This window comes from Triturus cristatus, chromosome 5_2 (assembly GCF_964204655.1).
Source record: "Triturus cristatus chromosome 5_2, aTriCri1.1, whole genome shotgun sequence".
NCBI classification, from domain to species: Eukaryota; Metazoa; Chordata; class Amphibia; order Caudata; family Salamandridae; genus Triturus; species Triturus cristatus.
In genome coordinates, this window is record NC_140588.1 from 567,356,035 (window position 1) to 567,378,579 (window position 22,545).

At 48.5% G+C, this 22,545-nt stretch overlaps 1 protein-coding gene and 1 long non-coding RNA gene across 3 annotated transcripts in view; one reads left to right on the forward strand and one right to left on the reverse strand.

Moving 5' to 3' along the window:
* The window catches only part of AIFM1 (apoptosis inducing factor mitochondria associated 1), a 218,338-nt gene that overhangs the window by 108,144 nt on the left and 87,649 nt on the right, over positions 1-22,545 (forward strand). For both annotated transcript variants that reach the window (XM_085607644.1, XM_085607643.1), the window contains exons 11-12: positions 9,392-9,500; positions 10,656-10,763. In XM_085607644.1, the coding sequence (XP_085463770.1) occupies positions 9,392-9,500; positions 10,656-10,763 (217 nt within the window). The remainder of the gene's footprint in view (positions 1-9,391; positions 9,501-10,655; positions 10,764-22,545) is intronic.
* LOC146825647 (uncharacterized) overlaps positions 1-22,545 on the reverse strand; it is an 82,486-nt gene that overhangs the window by 45,823 nt on the left and 14,118 nt on the right. The window lies entirely within an intron of this gene.

A 22,545-nucleotide genomic window follows, 5' to 3' on the forward strand; every position in this document is an offset into this window, starting at 1 on the left:
GATTTCTCACCTCACCCAGGATGTGCATTGTTGCAGGCCCGGGAGAGCAGGGGCTCTCCCACCCAGGGGTCCAGCAACGTGTCTGCTGTGTGGCAGCCTGGGCAGCCTCAGAGCAGACGTGGATTGTAGGTTAGCTGTAAGGGGGCATCTCTAAGATGCCCTCTGGGGTGCTTAGTACATTAAATCCCACACTGGCATCAGTGTGGGTTTAATGTGCTGAGAAGTTTGATACCAAGCTTCCCAGTCTTCAGTGTTGCCCTTATGGTGCTGTGGAGTTCGTGTTTGACGAGCTCTCAGCACCATGTACTTGTAAAAGGCAGCACTGTACTTACAGTGCCCAGAAATGGACCTGGGTACTGTAGGGGCACAGGGCTCCTGCTCCTGTGCCCACACCATAGGCATAAGGCACCCAGCCAGAGGGGTGGCTGACATATGCCTTGGCAGTATAGGTAATGGGCATGGCACACAGAGATGTGTGCCATGTCGACTCTTTGTTTTGTCCTGCACCCAGACACTCAGCCTGCAAAGGCAGTGTGTGTGTGTAAGGGTACAGGGCCTCTAAGGGTGGCACAATGAGTGCTGCAGCCCTTAGAGGCCTTCCCTGGTCACAAGGCCCTGGGTACCTAGGGTACCAGTTACCAGGGGCTGACATGTGGCCAGGGTTTGCCAATTGGGAGTTTGTGTGTTTTAAGGAAGGAACATAGGCCCTGGGCACCTGATTGGCAGGAGCCCAGGGCACAACAAGGGAAAGTGCATCAGCTATTAGGCAAAAAAAAAAGGGGGGGTTACTGCAACAGAAACCCACTTTCTCACACTGAGAAATTCAAAAAATAGAGGTTGGAAAATCATTTTTCCCATACAAAACTTTAGACACGGTTACAGGCAAAACTGCTGAACGGAATTGCACAAAATTTGGCAAAAAGGTAGTGCTTGGTTCAGAAAGCACCCTTTTTTAAAATGGTGTAAATCCGTTCCGTAGATTTCGAGATATTAAAGGAAAAAAACCTTTATTTATCTGGGCGGGACCTAACTACACAAGCAACAAGCTTGGCTCTAATTGGCTGCCAACACTTCAATCCAGGAAGTGTTGGCAGCCATCTTGGTGCAATGCTTTTTAGGTCTCGCCTAGCGACCAGCGCATGCGCTGCACACTACACAAACACCACTGCACTGCCCTAAAGCCTGAAACACCACCCCCAGCACGACCCCCTACACTGCCCGAACACCACTGCACTGCCCTAAACTCTGAAACACTAGTCGCAGCACGACCCCCTAGACTGCCTGAACACCTCTTCACTGCCCTAAACCCTGAAACACCACCCCCAGCACGACCCCCTACACTGCCCGAACACCACTGCACTAAACCCTGAAACACCACCCCCAGCACGACCCCCTACACTGCCTGAACACCACTGCACTGCCCTGAACCCTGAAACACCACCCCCAGCACGACCCACTACACTGCCCGAATACCACTGCACTGCCCTTATCCCTGAAACACCACCCCCAGCACGACCCCCTACACTGCCCGAACACCACTGCACTAAACCCTGAAACACCACCCCCAGCACGACCCCCTACACTGCCTGAACACCACTGCACTGAACCCTGAAACACCAGCCCCAGCACGACCCCCCTACACTGCCCGAACACCACTGCTCTGCCCTAAACCATGACCTCCTACACTACACAAACACCACTGCGCTACCCTAAAACACTACCCCCAGCACGACCCCCTTCACTACCCAAACACCACTGCACTAGCCTAATCCCTAAAACACTACCCCCAGCATGACCCACTACACAAACACCACTGCACTACCCTAAACCCTAAATCTACCCCAACCACAACCCCCTACACTACACAAACATCACTGCACTACCCTTCGCTTCGTTTAGATTTAGCCCCCAGGGGGGCCAAGTCCCGGGGGCAATATGGTTTTATAATACATTGATGTCACTGACCATGTCATGAGTGATGTAATATGTGACGTCATCAGCAGTGCATTGCGGGGGCGCGAGTTATAGTTAGCTGAACTAACTATAACAGGGGAATTTCTAGGGTTTTGTACAAGGGAAATGTCCAGCTAACTAGAACACCCCTGAAACCTATGGTTTTTTCAGTATATATATATATATATATATATATATATATATATATATATATGTTCGAGGCATATGAGCTGCAGATTGTACACTCAGCATAGATCGCCATCTGGTGTTGGGCCCGGATGTTTGCAGTTTGTTTTTGTTCTTTGGACAGTCTTTGGAAGTCACGAGTTTGGTGACTCCTCCTTCGGTCCGTACTGCGCATGGGCTTCGGCTCCATCCTCAGATTGTTTTTTTCCGCCATCGGGCTCGGATGTGATACTTCGTGCTCCGGCTTCGAACTTCTACGGTTCCAGCCTCGACGGAAAATCCTCGTTTCTTCGAGTTTCTTCATCATCTTCATCTCTCGAAGCGGCACTTTCTCCATCCCGTACATCGGCACCGGCCTTCGGGCCCTCCTCGACTCCGGTCCCGGCCGATGGAAAGGACTCCGTTCAAAAAGTGCCCAAAATGTGTGTCTAAATTTCCCCACACCGACCTCCATCAGGTGTGTAATCTTTGCCTCTCTCCAGAACACGAGGCCAGAGACTGCCCCGCCTGTAAGTCTTTTCGATCGAAGAAGACCATCCGAGATCGAAGAGCTCGACGCACCATGGCGCACTCATCGTCTGCAGCTCCACCGGACATCTTCGGAGACGGCGCCGAAGCTTCGGGGCAAATACACACCAAACAGGAGGAAGACGTCGTCCGCGCTTCCGAGGCCGACGACTCCGACGTGGAGGACATCACGCCGGCGCAGCGGGCCGTGAGTACTGTGCCCCCTCCCACCCCCGCGCCCAAAACCAAAGAGACTCAGGTTACACCCTCGCCTGCTGGCCTGGGCAAAACCAAGACCAAAGCTTCTATCACCCCACCTTCGGGCCCGGTGTCGAAGCCTCCAAAGTCTCACGGCAGCTCGGGATCGAGCCAGCCGACGCCCGGTGCCGAAAAACAGCATCCGGCACCGAAGAAAGTAATACCCAGCTCGACTCCGAAGCCACCGGTGCCGAAGCCTGGACTCTCGGCGCCGACCAAACACAAACACAAATCAGTCGGCACCGACGCTCCGGCGCCGAAAACTCCCTCGACGCCGAAAAAACCGGAGGTACCAAAAAAGCATGGCGCACAGAAACCATCGAAGCCCTCGGTTCCGAAATCATCGGTGCCGACGGACGATTCGGCACCATTGGCTCTGTTTACACCAGACCCTTTACAAAAGACTCTGTCCAAAGATCCAAAGACTGGACTATTGACTTTAATTGTCAAGAAAAGACGCCTTGATACTCCGGCTCCTCCTCCACCGCCCAAACGGAAGGACTCTGCTACCTCTCCCCTCAGAGTGCCCTCCCCACTACCTCCTCCTCTGCCTCCTCCACCTCCTCCACCCCCTCCCCCTCCCAGGTCTCCGCCACCTTTACCTCATTACTCTCCGGCCCCGTCCCCAGATCCGGACGACGGGGACCCGGACAATTACCCGGCGGACGCCCCAATGGATCCCACTCCACCGGGGACCCCAGACCCATGGGAGGATTACAACAACCCTGATATACCCGATATGCCTCAGGACGACCTATACCCATCCAGGCCGTCTCCTCCAGAGGACTCCTTAGGGTTTCATCATTTAGTGCAGAGAGCAGCACACTACCATGGGGTGGACATGCACAGTGAACCAGTGGAAGACGACTTCTTACTGGACACATTTGACATACAGGACAAATCCACATCTATTTTACCCATGCTTAAGGGTGTCACCAAGCATGCCGCAGAGGTGTTCAAAGACCCTGTCAGGGCCAGGGTACTAAACCCTAGAATAGAGAAAAAGTACAAGGCGGCACCCACAGACCCTGCATACATTAAGGGCCCTGTTCCCTTAGATTCCCTAGTTGTCTCTACAGCTAGAAAGCGGGCTAACTCCCAGTCCTCAGGAGAAGCCCCACCGCCAGACAAAGAATCCAAACTCCTAGACGCGTCTGGCAAACGCACCGCCTCTCAAGCTGCAAACATGTGGCGCATTGCAAACACACAAGCGCTACTTGCGCGCTATGACAGAGCACACTACGACGAACTTGAGTCTCTTATGCAACACCTTCCCGAGAAACACAAGCGTAGAGCTCATGAACTAATACAGGAGGGTAAACTAATTACAAACACCTCCATTAAGTGTGCCCTCGATGCAGCCGACACTGCTTCTAGAGCCATAAATACCAGTGTCCTGCTTCGTCGCCATGCCTGGCTCAGGATCTCAGGGTTCAAGCCTGAAGTCCAGGCGTCCATACTCAATCACCCCTTTGACCAGCAAACTCTCTTTGGGCCAAAGGTAGACGAAGCGTTGGAAAAGATGAAAAAGGACACAGACACAGCAAAGTCTATGGGGGCACTCCAAACACAAGCCTCTAAACGTTCCTTTCGACGCTCGTCCTTTCGTGGTACAGGCAGAGGCTTCTCCACCGATAGCGCCTCTACCTCCTACAAGTCCCCTCCTCAAAATACCTTTTCAAAGGGCAACCAAAGGGCTGGTTACAGAGGCAATAACAATAAGGGCAGGGGCAAAACTAACACCACCCGTTCTGCTACCCCACCCGCACAATGACTTCCCTCCGCTCCCCCCAGACCATCCCACTCCGGTCGGGGGCAGGCTACAAAACTTTATCCACGCATGGGAGTCCATAACATCGGACAAATGGGTGACCCAAATCATTCGGTCAGGGTACTGTCTCGAGCTAACATCTACCCCACCCAATATCCCACCAAGGCACCGTCCAATGTCTCAAGAACATTCCACACTGCTCAAACAGGAGGTACTCTCCCTCCTCCAAAAACACGCTATAGAGCAGGTCCCCGTCAATCAACAAAATCTAGGGGTCTACTCCCTATATTTTTTAATACCAAAGAAAGACGGGACCCTCAGGCCCATTCTGGACCTCCGGCCTCTAAATGCCTACATACATTCAGACCATTTTCACATGGTCACCCTACAACAAGTCCTCCCGCTCCTCTGTCAGGGAGACTTTCTCACAACCTTGGATCTGAAAGACGCATACTTTCACATTCCAATACACCCCTCTCACAGGAAATACCTCAGGTTCGTGGTGGACGGGCAGCATTACCAATTCACGGTTCTCCCCTTCGGGGTCACCACCGCACCACGGGTGTTTACCAAATGCCTAGCAGTAGTAGCAGCACACCTCAGACGTCAACATATTCACGTCTTCCCTTACTTAGACGACTGGCTGATAAAAGCCACGTCCTACCACCAATGTGTGCAACATACAAACAGCACCATCCAACTGCTCCACCAGCTAGGCTTCACGGTGAACTACCAAAAGTCCCACCTCATACCATCTCACACAAAGCAATATCTCGGGGCCACTATAGACACCTCCAAAGGTATTGCCTATCCAAACTCAGCCAGAATCACAAGCATTCAAGCCTTACGCAAAACATTTCTTCCCCAACACTCTCTTCCAGCAAGAGTGTTTATGAAGCTCATAGGAATGATGGCATCTTGCATCTTCATAGTGCCCCATGCAAGACTCCACATGCGTCCACTTCAAGAGTGCCTAGCACAACAGTGGAACCAGGCCCAGGGTCAGCTGACGGATCTGGTGTTGGTGGACGGCCGCACACACCACTCTCTGCAGTGGTGGAACACCACAAACCTTTCCAAAGGGCGGCCGTTCCTGGACCCGGTTCCTCAGGTGATTCTAACAGCGGACGCATCGCTCTCCGGCTGGGGAGCGCACCTCCTACACCTCACGATGCAAGGTCTATGGACGCCACAGCAAAAATCGCTCCACATCAACCATCTGGAGCTCTTGGCGATCTTTCTAGCCCTAAAATCTTTCCAAAAACAGATTTCGGGCAAAGCAGTCCTCATTCGCACAGACAACATGACTGCAATGTATTATATCCAAAAACAGGGGGGGACACACTCTCCCCAGCTCTCCCGCTTAGCCCAGAGCATATGGAGATGGGCAATTCCCCAAAACATCTTTCTCCTGGCACAGCACGTTCCAGGCGTACAAAACACCATGGCAGATCTGCTCAGCAGACAAACGCAACAACTACACGAATGGGAACTGCATCCACAAGTTCTTCACCCATTCTTCCAACAGTGGGGACATCCTCAGATAGACCTCTTCGCCACCCACAAAAACAAAAAATGCCCAAGCTTCGCCGCCAGATACCCACACCCATTGTCCAAAGGCAATGCGATATGGATGAACTGGTCAGGCAGATTTGCATACGCCTTTCCACCTCTCCCACTAATTCCATTAGTGGTAAGGAAGCTACAACAACACTCCCTCACACTCATTCTAGTAGCTCCGACGTGGGCCAGGCAGCCGTGGTACACCACGCTACTACAACTATCAGTGGTACCACATCAAAAACTGCACCTATCCCCATGCCTCCTAACCCAGAACCATGGAGAAATCAGGCACCCGGACCCAGCTCAGCTCAACCTGGCGATCTGGCTCCTGAAATCTTAGAACTCGGATACCTTAACCTTCCCCCTGATTGCATGAACATCATCATGGAAGCCAGACGTCCTACCACTAGAGCATGCTATGCCGCAAAGTGGAAAAGATTTGTAATTTACTGCCGTAACAATACAATCAACCCTTTAGATGCATCCATACAGCACATTATATGCTATCTGCCTCATCTTCACAGGTGTAACCTGGCATATTCATCCATACGCCTACACCTAGCAGCGATCGCTGCTTATCTACAAAACAGACAGCATTTATCACTCTTCAGAGTGCCCGCTATTAAAGCCTTTATGGAAGGCCTTAAACGAGTAATTCCTCCCAGGGCACCACCTTCCCCTGTATGGAATCTAAATTTAGTTCTTACACGACTAATGGGTCCGCCCTTCGAACCAATGCATAAATGTGAGCTACAGTTTCTCACCTGGAAAACAGCTTTTCTCGTAGCTATCACTTCCCTTAGAAGGGTTGGTGAAATACAAGCGTTCACTATACAGGAACCCTTCATACAAATACATCACAGCAAGGTCATACTTCGCACAAATCCGAAGTTTCTGCCCAAGGTCATTTCCCCCTTCCATCTCAATCAATCGGTGGAATTACCTGTCTTCTTCTCGCAACCCCAATCTGTTGCGGAAAGGGCCTTACACACACTTGATGTGAAAAGGGCTTTGCTATACTACATACAAAGAACGCAACCCTTCAGGAAGACTAAACAATTGTTCGTTTCCTTCTCTCCACCACATAAAGGCAACCCCATTTCTAAATCAGGGATAGCTAGGTGGATTGTAAAGTGCATACAAATTTGCTATCAAAAGGCAAAGAGAACATTATCTGTTCCGCCTAAAGCCCACTCTACAAGAAAGTTAGGGGCTTCTATGGCTTTTCTAGGGAATATACCCTTGGATGACATCTGCAAAGCAGCCACATGGTCTACACCGCACACCTTCATAAAACATTACTGTGTAGATGTGCATTCCAAGCAGCAAGCTAGGGTGGGCCAGGCTGTACTAAAGACACTTTTTCAAACAGCTGCAACGGATACCGGTGGTCGCCGCTAAGGTTGGGTACTGCTATATAATCTATGCTAAGTGTACAATCTGCAGCTCATATGCCTCGAACGGAATATGCTACTTACCAGTATGCATCTGTTCTTGGCATGTAGAGCTGCAGAGTTGTACACGCCCACCCGCCTCCCCGGCTACCTGTATCCGTTCCAGTACATCTTATTTAGATACAACACACATGGGTTTCTCACTGTTATTACTACGCTCCATCATTTCCCTCTTGGCGAAAAGCAATGTGAGGATGGAGCCGAAGCCCATGCGCAGTACGGACCGAAGGAGGAGTCACCAAACTCGTGACTTCCAAAGAACAAAAACAAACTGCAAACATCCGGGCCCAACACCAGATGGCGATCTATGCTAAGTGTACAACTCTGCAGCTCTACATGCCAAGAACAGATGCATACTGGTAAGTAGCATATTCCATATATATATGTATATATATATATGTGTGTGTATATATATATATATATATATATAATGTGTGTGTGTGTATATATATGTGTATATATATATGTCTTATTATTGATAATAACATTACACAGAGTACTAAAGAACTAAGGGAAGAACAGGGTCAACCATTGGGCATATACTAGATGACATCAAACCGAATAAGCCATAAGGGTACAGTCTAATTTCCCAGTATATATTTCCACATTATGCAATGCTTTGGTGCCCTATAGGAGAGTAGAAAGAAGTGTGAGGAACCACAGATGCAATCCATTATTGCAGTCAGGGTTCAGCTCAGCAGTCCGGGCCACAGACCACTGCGGAGCAAGCGGAGTTGTCGTGGGTGCTCTATTCTCTGAGCGTTCCAGATACTGGTGCGATACTGGTTGTTGGTGCTTCGCCAGGTAGTCCACCTGCAGGACCCAAATGTCTCTTGGTCTCGATCTCTCAGGCATGAGGTTCAATAGACCTCAGTTGTTCCTGACAGTAGGCTGCATTGCCCAGCCATTGCTTGGAACGCGGCTCGGGAAGAAGCCCCAACCCCAAGTTTCGCCAGCAATAGCAAGATGGCAATTAATTTGCGTATTTTGAAAGGGATATCCTTCACATAGCCTAAAAAGGCTATCAACAGTGAACTCTGGGGAACGTTATCCGTAATTAAGTTGATAGTGTTGAATACAGAAAAGTACAACAGCTGGACACTCCCAGGCCGAATGCAAGAAAGTGGCAGTAAACGCATCGCAGACGTTTAGCATAGTCGGCCAGTCTCATTCTGTGCAAATGGGCTGGTGTACGATAGATCCTATCCAAGTATTTAAAATGGATTAACCAAAGTCTGTAGTTTAGGGAGAGGGCTCTGGATTGGGAGCAGCAATAGTGCCACTGCTCGTCACTGATGGGAGACTGCAGATCAGCAGTCCAAGCAGACTGGACGGAAGGGGCACAGATCGGGGCCTTATCTTGCATCGTGGTGTAGAGGCGCGTGATGAGTTTGATTTGAGGATGGGCTAGCACTGATTTCTGCTGGTCTTTGAGTATAAATTGATACTTTATTTAAAGAAACTTGAACAGTTCTATAAAAATTTTATAGAGGTGTGCACGCACATTTATATTGGGAGCTCACTGGTTAATCGTGGTTTCAGTGACCAGCAGGACTGGTGTTTATTGTGTAATCTTTGATGGTGCGCATCTGCCTATAAATTCTTGGTTGGTGTTCTGCATAAATCTGAAAGGCAGTCATTGTAATTGTTTACCAACTATGTTCTGAACCCCCTAAAATAATGTTTCAATTTGTTAAAGGTAAACGATTTTATTGCTCTGGAAAAGATAACCAAAGAAGTGAAGTCTGTGACGATAATTGGCGGTGGTTTCCTAGGCAGTGAACTTGCTTGTGCTTTAGGAAGAAGAGGTAAGTAAAAAAGAATTTGCGAGTCTTCAGTGATGTTACTTGACAGTAATACAAAGGAGGTTCCTTGCATGTTCAGATGGTGTTAATGCTTATTCCGCCTTGCCAGATTGACAGCAGGATAGATTTCGTGTCACAGACATGTGCGATAACATGGGCGATTCTGCTCACATTTTACTACTATTACTCTGGATTGTTTTATTGAGATCTTAAAATTAATATGATGTTTCTGTCCTTGGCAGCATGTTGTTGGTTTTCAACCTGGATTAGGCCTAAGCTGTCTCCTCCCAAATTAGACATGTTTCTAAGTTCTTCACAAGTTTTGATTTAGGAGTATAGAAAAAGTCGCTCTTGGTGACAACATCACTCTTCATCCAGATCTTCTATCCTTTTTATTAACACTCTGTCCTTAACTCCCCATCGGTGACCTCTTCATGTCAGGCCAGCACACGTATTGCGTAACTATGATGTCCTGATTATGCTTGCCAGCGACAGGGTCAGTGATCTGGAAGAGACCTAAGTGCATATCGCTTTATGTGGATCTCTAAGGTGTATCTTTTCAAATGAACAGATTTTGGCTCTGCTCATATAAGAACAGTATGCTTATGTTTGTGATTTCAAAAAAAGTCAAAAGCCTAAGAGTTTTCTAAACTCCATAAAGTTAAAAAAAAAAATAATTGTTTCAAGCATCTTGCTTCTTCTTGCGTTTGATCATAATTTGCAATGATTTTTTTAAATTGATTGGTCAATTGTGAAACACAAGTATTATCGCAGATAATAATGCCTCCGAAGAGATGTACAAAACCTACAGGTAACCATTACACGGGGTAATCTTAATGATAAGCAAATATCATTCCATCACTTGAAAGCATCTAGGCTTTTTATTAATTTGTGTATTATTCATATTAGTTGTTGATTGCTATACTGCGCTTCTGCTTGTGTTCAGTTCCTCCAAGTCCATATGATTGATTATGGTTTGCAAAGTTTAACCAAGGGAACGCCTTTCTCTGTGGAGCTGGCACCACTTCAGACGTATCTTGACACCTAACTTTGTGCCTGGTGATTGAAGCTCTGGCTAGTATGAATTGCCTGTCTTGTGCACTTGGTTAACATGGGAAATCCTTGCTATTGTCTTCATTCTCCTGTTTGCCCCTACAGCACGACTTACCGGCCTAGAAGTGATTCAGATGTTCCCAGAGACTGGGAACATGGGAAAGGTTCTGCCAGAATATCTTAGTAACTGGACCACAAACAAAATACGGAGCGGTAAGTCTGTTGTTGTAGCAGTTTTTTAATTTTTTTTAATGGAAGCTGTTTTACTTGTCAGGCGTCAGCTTAGAAGCAAATGGTATAGTGGTGATTGCAAATGCAAATCATCTAAGTACAATTAAGCACCATTTAAGCACACTTCATAAAGACCATGTGAGGTTCCAAAACAGGATATTTGTTTTATTGACGTTCTTTTAAACGGTCTACCTAGTGCCTTTCAAGAGTGAGTTTGATTACATCCTGCTTTAAATATTGTAAATGTTGGCAAGCATGGGCATGTAAGAAATGGTTTCCTATATATAACTAGCACCTTAAACCTGGTTTAGACCTCAGTTCTGGCATTTGCGATGTCAGTCCTTTGAACATTGGTAGGTCTGGCTTTGTGAAGGGTCATTTAGCTGAAGTATTGAACCATACTCATTACATAACTGGTGAAGATTTGCAAACTTAAGTATGTGATGTTGTTAGTCTTTTGCCATTTCTACAGCAAAGTCTTTTACTCATTTCAGGTTGGCTTTGTTGGTATTTTACTAATTCAAAGCTGTAATATTGTGCCTGGAGTGGTGGATGGCTTTTGTCATTTTACAGCTCTGCAAGGGCAGCACTGTGCAAGTCCTATGCTTAAAGACTTTGCTGTAGAAATGGCAAAAGACTTTGTCCTTTTCTATCTCTGCGTGGATGGCACTGTGCTAATCCTATGCTTAAAAACTTTGGTAGAAAAGCAGACATTTGAGGTTAGCAGATCTAGAGTGTCGCTGGTGTTGAGTGCTCTATATAGGAGCTGCTTTCCACCTAAACTTGAGAACTACCCAGAGTTCTCTGCTTCTTTTTTGCAGAATGTATTCGTCACTCTGTCTGAAAGGGTATTTTTTTGACTTATACTGGGTGCTCCCTTGTGTCTGGACAAAGCTATACCTCTCTGAAGAGCTCTAATTAGAGCGAAGCACTGTCAGGGTCAGTTTTTACTCATTTCAGGTTGGCTTGGTTGGTATTTTACCAATTCAAAGCTGTAATATTGTGCCTGGAGTGGTGGATGGCTTTTGTCATTTTACAGCTCGGCAAGGGTAGCACTGTGCTAGTCCTATGCTTAAAGACTTTGCTGTAGTAATGGCAAAAGACTTTGTCCTTTTCTATCTCGGCGTGGATGGCACTGTGCTAGTCCTATGCTTAAAGACTTTGGTAGAAAAGCAGACATTTGAGGTGAGCAGATCTCTGGTGTTGAGTCTGCTCTATGCAGAAGCTGCTTTCCACCTAAACTTGAGAACTTCCCAGAGTTCTCTGCTTCTTTTTTGCATAATTTATTCGTCACTCTATGCCTGAAAGGGTATTTTTTTTATATATATCTATATATATATATATATATATACGCACACGCGAACACACACACACACACACACACACACACACACACACACACACACACGAGATAAAACACAATCAGATAATAATGGAACATTCACAAGACAAATGCAAAGAAGCAAAACGTAAGCAAATAATAATAATGGACATCCAATGCAAGAAACAAGCACTGTTAAATCCAGGAACTAAACACTGTCAAATTAAAGCATCAATAATAAAGACCACAACATGAAAACATCACAAAGCATTAACACTTATAGCTTATGCACACGAAATAAGTAAAACAAATACCTCACCGAATGGTCTGTCAACATTCTAGCCAGCAAAACTGGAGGAGCCCTTGACAGTCAGGCAGAAGTCTCAATAAGGACCGTTGAAGTTCCCTTCGGCAACCCATCTGTTCCACAGCAAGCTCCTGTATCCGCGCCATGATTTCCCCCCTTTAATACATTTTACTAACACGGAGAGAGACTTCTAGAAATTCCCTCTCCCTTCATCTATTGCAAAACCAAGGCTGACCATAATGGTCTGTTCCATGGTCAAGACCGAAGCCGGCCGAACCTCCGTGTTTTGACTCTGAGACCGAGAAGTACATGCCTCTCTCACGCTTTCAAATGCACATCCCACATGTTCTGTTCTAAGCAAGGCTGTTTTTGCTAAGTGCTGAAAAGAAATTAAAACATCATACTCTGAAGCTGCAAGAAGGCACAAAATGAGAGCACAAAATGATGTTCATTCAAAATGGAGTCAGTTAAAACGCATAGTCAAAGGTCACCACAATCTAACAATGCAAAACGATATGCGCAAGAATTGGGCAATCCAGCACCATGTGGTAGAAATCAGCCTCCTCTACTTGGCATCTTCGGCAGGTCGCATAGGCCCCAGGCAACATAATATTGATCCATATAGTGGTGAAGTATACCCTGTTAAGATATTAGTACTGCATTATTTTAAACCGGGTGTCCTGGGATGTGCAAGGGCTATATTGCAGGACATTTTTCCAGTTGCCATCTATGAGCTCTAGGCCCATGTCTGCGGCCCACTGTAAACAAAGCCCAGTCAGGTTGTGTAGGAAAGTTCCCGTTTATCATGGTCACCCCCACTTTTTGCCAATGGTACTGATGTTTTTGACTGATGTACACTATGTCCCTGCTAACCAGGCCCCAGTGCTCTTTCCCTAAAGCACGGTAAAATGGTCTAATTGTGACACAATTGGCACCCACTTTGGCACCCCTGTTAGTCCCTAGTAAGTTGAACTCCTGATACCGAGAGCATGGGTACCAAAGAGGGTCCCTAAGGGCTGCAGCATGTATTATGCCTCCCTAAGGGACCCCATACAATATGCATGCAGCCTGCCATTGCAAACTTTGTTTTATGGTGCAAACCATGAGTGAAAATACGACATGGCACACTCACTGTGCAATGCAAAAGTCATTGCATGTAATATATGCAACTCGCCCCAACAGCAAGCCTTGTAGCCCTAAGGCAGGGTGCATTATATTACGTGTGAGGGCATATCTTCATGATCAGATAGGCACTTGTGCTGTGTAGTCTATTACAAGTGAATAGGGAAGCCATCTTAAGTATATGTAGTGGACATTGATCATTACGAGTTCCCCAGCTACACGATGGCTTTACTGAAACGTGTGGTGTTTGGTATCAAACATCTCATCTTAATAAACCTGTACTGTTGCTAGTTCAATATTTATTATGACGTGCACACACAGGGCACCTTAGAAGTTCCCCCTGAAAAACCTACCCCTACCTAGTGTGCTGGCTGACTGGTATCGACCAGTCTGCCACCACAGACAAGTTTCTGACCCCCTGCAGATGAGAGCCCACGCTCTCTGAGGACAGAAAAGATGCCTACTCCAGAGGAAGGTGTTCACACCTTTTCCAGCAGAATGGCTAGTGATTTAGCATATTGGAGCCAGGGGCTTCAAAGCCCCTACCACCTTTGATTGGCAACCCCAGCTTCCCCCAGACCTGGGAGATGCCACCCTCTGCCCTGCGGCTCATTTCGCACCAGGACAGGCATGAAATTAGCTATGCAAGTAAGTGTGATGCATCACCATGCTAGTCACACCCCTAAGGTGAGCTGCCTGATGTCCTCCACGAATGAACGGTTCCACCATCTTGATTTTGGTGGAATTAGGAACTTTGGGACAGGGTTATGCCCACTCCCCACACAAAGTGGTCAGATAGGGGGTATAATGAACCCAAGAGTAAGTAGCCCATAAGAATGAGAGAACAGTCGACTGGCTGAGGACTTGGTGCAAACCCTGACTGCTCCTGTCCTGACAATTATAAAGACTCAACTTGTCCTGCATCTGTATAACCTCCAAAAGCCTCGGAGGACTGCCAGCAATTCTTCAACCAGCCAGCATCTCCCTTGAAGTGGAGGAGCCACTTTCCTGCACAACAACCGCAACTTCCGGTACACCGATCTGCTGAGCACCTGTTCCACTGAAGCAGCAGTCACCCAGGAAGAGGTCACAGTGCTCCAGGTGGTCAGATCAGTCTCCCCACCAAGTTCGGAAATGCCAGGACCTGCAGGAGCTGCCCTGCACCAAAACTAAGAGTATCGAAGCCCTTGCAGCAGCCAAGGCTTGTTAATTGCCCAGCCCAGACACTAACACCGGCAAGACCAACTCACTGTGGGATGTCAGCATCAGAGAGGCCATTGTCGAGAATAGCCCGGTTGTCTTTTTTTTGTCCCCATCTCCAGTTTGACCTAAAAAGAGAGCCTTCAACGCAACCGACCTGTGGACAAAACACCTCTGCACCCGATCCCCCTCCAAGCGCGAGTCTCCGCCAACCGATGGTGAACCCTTGCCCTAGAGACCCTTAAGGACCGAGCCTCCCCATGGGTTTCAGGTTTCTCCATAGACTCCAGCTGTAGTGTTCGAGGCTACCCTTGCGACCAGCACCTGGACCCACCAGGGCAGGTAAACCAAAACTGTTGGCGATTCCAAGGCCCTTGGCCCCTACTTACCTTAAGTTCAAAAGAACAATCCTGTAACTTGATTGCAAGTACCCCTATGCAGTGTATGTTCCTCCCACAGGATAACACTACCTTAATTTGATGCTCGGGCCTCAAATCTGACAGCTGTATTTTCTGTTTCTGAAAATCCCTAACTCAATTTACCTAATTTCGTAGATCTTGGTGTCTAAATTAATTAAAAAATCTGTTATTTTTCTAATTTTTTGTTGGAAATAAAAAAAAGAGCTATCTGGCACAACTACCCAGGTTGATATTTTTATATTCGAAGTGCTGTAAAATAATTGTTTTTTTCCAAAATATTTAATAAATGTATTTCAGTTTTAAATGACTAAACACTTGAATAACGAACTTGTGCCCATCACAGATAGCGGAAATGTTACCCAGAAATACACATATATTATTCCAGGGAGGTTAGCACCACTTTGATGTAGTCAGCTTTAGTGCAATAGATGCGTACTGCCAGATATCTAAAAGTAACTGGCTCCCAGAGCAGGTTATACTTTTTTGCAGGGGGTTTCGGCTGCATGACCATGGAGCGCTACATGAATCCATTGGATTTGTCTCACTTCACACGTATGCCCAAGTCCTCTAAGACCCTGAAGGCACCCTTCATGTCTAAGCTTTCACCCCGTATACCATGTCGTCCATGTAAATGGAAACGTATAGGGGGAGCCGTCGACCTTGTAGCCCTCAATAATACTCGCCCTTGCAAAGCATACAGTTCTGTGGCCATAGCGAATAGTACCAACGAGAGAGGGTTTTGCAGCGTGAATCTTTCTGGATTCACTATGCTGTGCATTATTCCGTGATCTTGTGGTTGGGTCCGGATTCGTAGTCTTTTCTTTGTTTTTTTTTTTTTTTTTTTTTTTGTAGCCCAGGTGGGCGTCGACGTACACCATTTGGTGCACCTCCCGACACCTTTGGGGCGCCATCTTCAGATTCTTTTTTCCGCCGTTGGGTCTGGATCGTCATCGGGAAGCTCCAGAATTACACTCGAAGGAAGAAGGAAGAAAAGCGAGTTTCGTCGATAGAAACACTAGAAGATATCAGGAAAGGAAAAGATTTCATCAGGAGCGCGAAGAAAGGAGGACCAGCGCCCTTTTTCTTCGACGGCCTTGGAGAATGCACGCTCAGAGACCCTGAGCGCAATGGACAAGACTCCATTCAAGTTCTGCCCAAACTGCCACCACAAGTTCGCGCAGAGAGACCAGCATCCGGTCTGCAACCTCTGCCTACCGGTCGATCACCAGAGTATCGACTGCAACGCCTGCTCAGCCTTCGCGCCGAAGACACTCAGGGTGAGAGAGCGGCAGAGAAGGGCCAACGCCAGCATGGACGGCAAGGGGAAGCCCCCGACGCTCTACGCTCTGGGCCTCTCCTCAGACGACGAGGACAACGTCGCCGAGACAGCCGAAAACTTCACGGTCGTAGAGACCGACAAGAAAAAAGAAGACGAGGTAAGAGAATCGTCGAGCGCAAAACAAAAAGTACCTCGACAACACGAGGGTGACGCGAGAAAATCTGATTCAAAGTCCACGAAGGGAGCCCCGGCGCCGAAAACTTCGACGTCCAAAGGGGGAACCACGGACAAGAGGCCGAGCGGATCCTTAGATAAGGACTCCCCGGTGCCGAAAGACGCCGAAAGGCAAGGGTCGTCGAAAGCATCCCATGAAACGGGCCGATCGACGCAGAAAGAACGTTCGACGTCGACGCAAGGTTCATCGAAAAGACCCGCGGTCGACGCCGAAAGCATCTCCGAGATGGAGAAGAAGAAGAGGCGGCTCGAGGCCGAAATGGAGAACATCCTTCAAAGAAAGAAGGAGTTCGACGCCAGAATGAAGGAATTCAAGATTCCAACGGTTCCATCAGCGGACGTCGAGGAGGTCGAAGACGAGTTCGCCGCCGAAGGGCTGACAAGGGAACTCGAAGAGGAAGAAGAGCCCTATTATGAGGGAGAAGCCGAGGAAGAAGACCAACGGTCGTTCTACGAATCGGCGGGATCTACCAGCAACGACGTCGAATGGCACGATCTCGACACCGAAAACCCGGAGGAGCCCGTGGACACGTACCCTTCGAGGCCTTCGCCACCCGACGACATCGGGGTCTACAATATGGTGGTCAGGAGCGCAGCAATGGCCTTCGGCGTCAAACTCGACGAGGAGAAACCGAAAGCCGATTTTCTCGTCGAGACACTGCTCCCCATCCAGACAAGGAGCCAGTTCCTCCCCATGCTACAAAGCGTGATGAATCAGGGGAGAGAAGCCTTCAAGGAACCTGCAACCTGCCGGTCGATCACGCCCAGGACAGAGAAGAAATATAAGCACTCCTCCCTGGACCCCCCTTACATCAAGGGTAGCGTGACCGCGGACTCCATCATAGCCTCCACGGCCAGGAGAAGGGCCAACGTACCAGCAACTTCGGGCCCACCCCCGGATAAGGAGAGCAGGAGGATTGACCTCACAGGAAGAAAGGTCGAGAGGAACGCCGCAATGCACTGGCGCATGGCGAATTCAAATGCACTCCTCAATAGACACCAGTACCAGCACTGGGATGAGATGGGGGAGTTAGTAAAGCACCTCCCCGAAGAATTCCGGCAGAGAGCCTCTCACCTGATAGATGAAGGCAAAAACATCGCCAACTCCTGCATAAAGACGGCGTTGGATGGGGCAGAGACTTCAGCAAGACTCATGGCCATAGGGGTCACAGAGAGGAGGCATGCATGGCTAAGAATCTCGGGATTCAAACCGGAAGTACAGAACAACATCCTTGGCACCCCCTTCAATGGAGAGACACTGTTCGGAGCAACAGTGGACGACAAGCTCACCCAGCTGAAAAAAGAAAACGAGACGGCGAGGTCCATGGGGGCCCTACAGCTGAGGGGAATGAGGCGAGGAAATCCCTCGAAGACCCTACGGTAGGGGAGGAAGCCAGCAGGGGACGTCGCACCAGGTGTTCCAACAAAGTCAGCAGGGTGAAGGTCACGGACAAGGTCAACAGAAGCAAAACTGGCAATATCAACCTCGGGGCCAGTCCTTTCGCGGGAGAGGGAACGGACGTGGCCAAAGGAGGAGAGGGGGCGAACAGCCCTCGACAAAGTGACTCAGCACGCAAGAGGACGCCTACCCTCGTCAGGACCCCAAGGGTGAGGCGCAAAAAAGTGTCATCAGGGGGAAGAGAAAATTCAAGAGCCTACGAGCATACGACACCAGTAGGCGGAAGACTGAGGTTCTACCTTCAGGAGTGGCGGCGTATAACCACAGACAAGTGGATACGGAACGTTGTGCAGTACGGGTACTGCGTAGATTTGGAGAAAAGACCTCCAAACAGGAAACCAAGGGGAAGACTGAGATCGGCCCAAGAACTGGCAATACTCAGAGAAGAAACGCGGAAACTCCTGCAAAAGGGAGCCATAGAGACAGTGCCGTTCAGAGAACGCAACAAAGGGGTCTACTCAAACTACTTCGTGGTTCCGAAGGTAGACGGAGACCTCAGACCCATACTAGACCTCCGTTACCTAAACAAGTTCATCAGAACGCAAAGGTTCAAAATGACTTCACTGCAGGAGGTTCTGCCACAGATAAGAGAAGGGGACTTCATGGTCACCGTGGACCTCAAGGATGCCTATCTTCACATCCCAATAAACAGAAGGCACAAGGGCCTTCTAAGATTCAACATCGAACAAGAACACTACCAGTTCACGACCCTGGCCTTCGGATTAAAATCAGCGCCAAGGGTCTTTACAAAATGCCTGTCGGCGGTAGCGGCGCACCTACGAAGGCAGGGAATACATGTCTACCCCTACTTGGACGACTGGCTGGTCAAGGCAAACTCACGCGGAAAGTGCGAGAGGCACGCAAAACGCGTAACAGACACCCTCACAAAACTGGGATTCTCGATCCACTGGGGAAAATCATCGATGGAACCAGAGCAGGTGAAGATTTTCCTGGGGGCAAAGATCAACTCCCGCAACAGTACAGTAGTGCCCAGCGAGAGGAGGACAGAGGCTCTACTAAAGGAGGCGAAGCTCTACCAGAAGGGGCGAGCTCTGACAGTGAGGGCTGTGAGCAAGATGATGGGGATGATGGCGTCCTGTATCCAGCTGGTGCCGAATGTACGCCTGCACATGAGACCATTCCAGGAATGGCTACAACAACAATGGTCACAAGCAAACGGAAGCTGGGAGGATCTAGTGGTTGTGACGCACGCAGTGCAGGAGGAGATAACTTGGTGGAACAGAGGCAACATAACCGCAGGGAGAAGCCTGACACCACCAATCCCAACAGTGACCATTACCACGGACGCATCGCAGAAGGGATGGGGAGCGCACATGGACAACCTCAGAGTGAGGGGTCTATGGGCCCCAGCAGATGCGGTCCGCCATATCAACTACCTCGAGTTGAAAACAATCCTGCTAGCCCTGAAGGCATTCCAGAGGCACCTGTTCAACAAGAGGGTGTTGGTCCAAACAGACAACACCACGGCGATGTTCTACATCAACAAACAAGGGGGGACACAGTCGTTCCCACTCTCATCCCTAGCTCAGGAGATTTGGAGATGGGCCATACCTCTCAGGATAGATCTACTGGCAATTCACCTACCGGGGAAGGACAATGTGGAGGCAGACTGGCTAAGCAGGCAGACCTCAGCATCACACGAGTGGGAGCTCAATGGCCAGGAAACGGAGAAACTGTTCCGGAGATGGGGGACTCCCACAATAGACCTCTTTGCAACACGCCACAATGCAAAATGCCAAAGCTTCGCGTCCAGGCAACCAGATCAGCAATCCAAGGGAAATGCCCTATGGATAAGCTGGTCGAGGACATTTGCCTACGCCTTTCCACCGATACCCCTGTTGCACAGAGTGCTCGACAAGTGCAGAACCAGCAACATGACCCTGATCCTGGTGGCTCCGCAGTGGGCGAGGCAGACATGGTTCTCACAAATTCAAGAAATGGCACAAGGCGACCCATACAGGTTCGAGAGGAGGAAGGACCTGCTCTCAATGCAAAACGGAGAGGTCCTGCACCCAGAGCCAGAGACCCTCAACCTGGCGGCATGGCTCCTGAAGACATAGAGTTCGCGCACCTAAGATTGCCGCCGAGCACGATGCGAGTGCTACGGGAGGCGAGGAAACCAACTACACGAAAATGCTACAGCGCAAAATGGAAGAGGTTCACTGTGTGGTGCCGGAAAAAGGGCCTGCAAAACAGAATGACAAGAGACTCAACAGTACTGAGGTACCTCACACACCTTCTAAAGAGTAACCTCTGCTCGAGCTCACTAAGGGTACACCTAGCGGCCATCGTGGCCTACACCAGAGGTGAAAAAGGTGGAAGTTTCTTCAGCTCGCAGGTGGTGAGGAGATTCATGGAAGGAGCCAAAAGGATGGCCCCCCCGAAAAGGTTGCCGCCGCCGGCATGGAATCTGAATGTGGTCCTGACGGAGCTCATGAAGGCACCGTTTGAACCCATTCACAAGGCCACACTGCAGATGTTGACTATGAAAACAGCCTTTCTGGTGGCCATAACCTCACTACGCAGGGTGAGCGAGCTTCAAGCACTAACGCTGCAGGAACCCTACATTCAGATTCACAAAGATAGAATAGTCCTGAGATCGGACCCACACTTCATGCCCAAGGTAGTGTCGGCGTTCCACATAAATCAGGCTATCCAGATACCAAGTTTCTTCCAAAACCCGACTACAAACGCAGAAAAGGCACTGCACACCCTCGATGCCAGAAGAGCGGTGATGCACTACATTGAGAGAACCAAGGAACTCAGGAAGTCGAAACAGCTGTTTGTGTCCTTTGCTACTAGCTTCATGGGTAGACCAGTGACTAAGGGCACCATCGCAAGGTGGATTGCCCTCACTATTCAATTCTGCCACAAACAGGCTGGACAGGAGCTAGCGGAGGGGCCGCAGGCTCACTCCACAAGGAAGAAAGGGGCCACCGTGGCCTTCCTGGCGAACACGCCCATCCAGGACATATGCCTCGCGGCAACTTGGGCATCTGTGCACACGTTCACGAAACACTACTGCGTGGACATTCAGATGAACAAGGAAGCACAGGTTGGACAGAAGGTGCTTCAGCACATTTTCAACGACCAACGCTCATCTACCACCCAGCCGCCACAGAACTAGGAAAACCGCTACAAAATCGATGCACAGCATAGTGAATCCAGAAAGATTCACGCTGCAAAACGAATAGTTTCTTACCTGTCGGTGTAGTTTTGCAGCTTGAAGATCTTTCTGGATTCACTAGCGAACCCACCCACCTCCGCCAGGAAGATGAGGCTGGAGGAAGAGGGGGTAAAATGGAAAAGATCAAAGAAATACAAACATACAGATAAAGGAACAAGAAGGATTAATCAATCGCCTAGGGTTAAAAAAAAAAAAAAAAAAAAAAAAAGAGGAAAGGAAAAAAGAACCCGAAGATGGCGCCCCAAAGGTGGGACTACGAATCCGGACCCAACCACAAGATCGCGGAATAATGCACAGCATAGTGAATCCAGAAAGATCTTCAAGCTGCAAAACTACACCGACAGGTAAGAAACTATTCGTTACCTGCCATCTGCCCCTTCCAATTTAACAGCCATCCGAGATAACTCTACTGGTCTTTATACAGGCTGTTTGGGTAGTATAAAGTAGCTACGTCCAGCTAAGGAACCCCCTGCCTTGTCCCATGCTTGCCATTGTGACGTAAAGGAAGTCCTATCTCATAGACAAAAGTCTTGAGTTGCTCTGGGGGCATGCAAACCTTGCACCAATTATCGATCAATAGGCACTGTGCTATGCATTGGTACAAATCCTAGTTGATCGACATGGATTAGGCCACAGAGGTAAAGTAGCAGTCTGTGTACCAGAACTTTACGTAGCATCATATAATCTGCATTTAATATAGATAAGGGTCTGTAAGATGTCACCTGGTCTCCGTCCTTTCTCCCCTTCAACAGAGGGACATACAAAGCCTCTCTCATCGTTGGTGGGAGACAACCTGAAGCCCTGGCTGCATTATACCATTTGGTCAAGATAGAATTCTATAGGTAAACCTTAATGGTGCCCCTCACTTCTTGGACTACTATCTTTCTGCCAAGAGAAGTCACCATGTTGTGAGGTAATCTACTCGTTCCAGCAGCTATAATATAATTGTGGAGGGCCCGAGTATCAACAGTCTTTCCCTGCGCATAGAGTTGTGTATAAGAAGCCAGAGAAGCTGTATTAATTTCAGCTGGTGTGTAAAACATTTGACCATTTATAGTATGCAGCTGTAGTATTATTTGCGAACTCCTTTTTTCAGGTTAGCCAGCCATGCTAGCATTCTCCTAGTCTTATCACTCTCATTGTGTGCTTTAACAATATAGGTACACTGGTCATATATTTTGCGCCATTTCACCGTTTAGAACCGTTTTTCCCTTT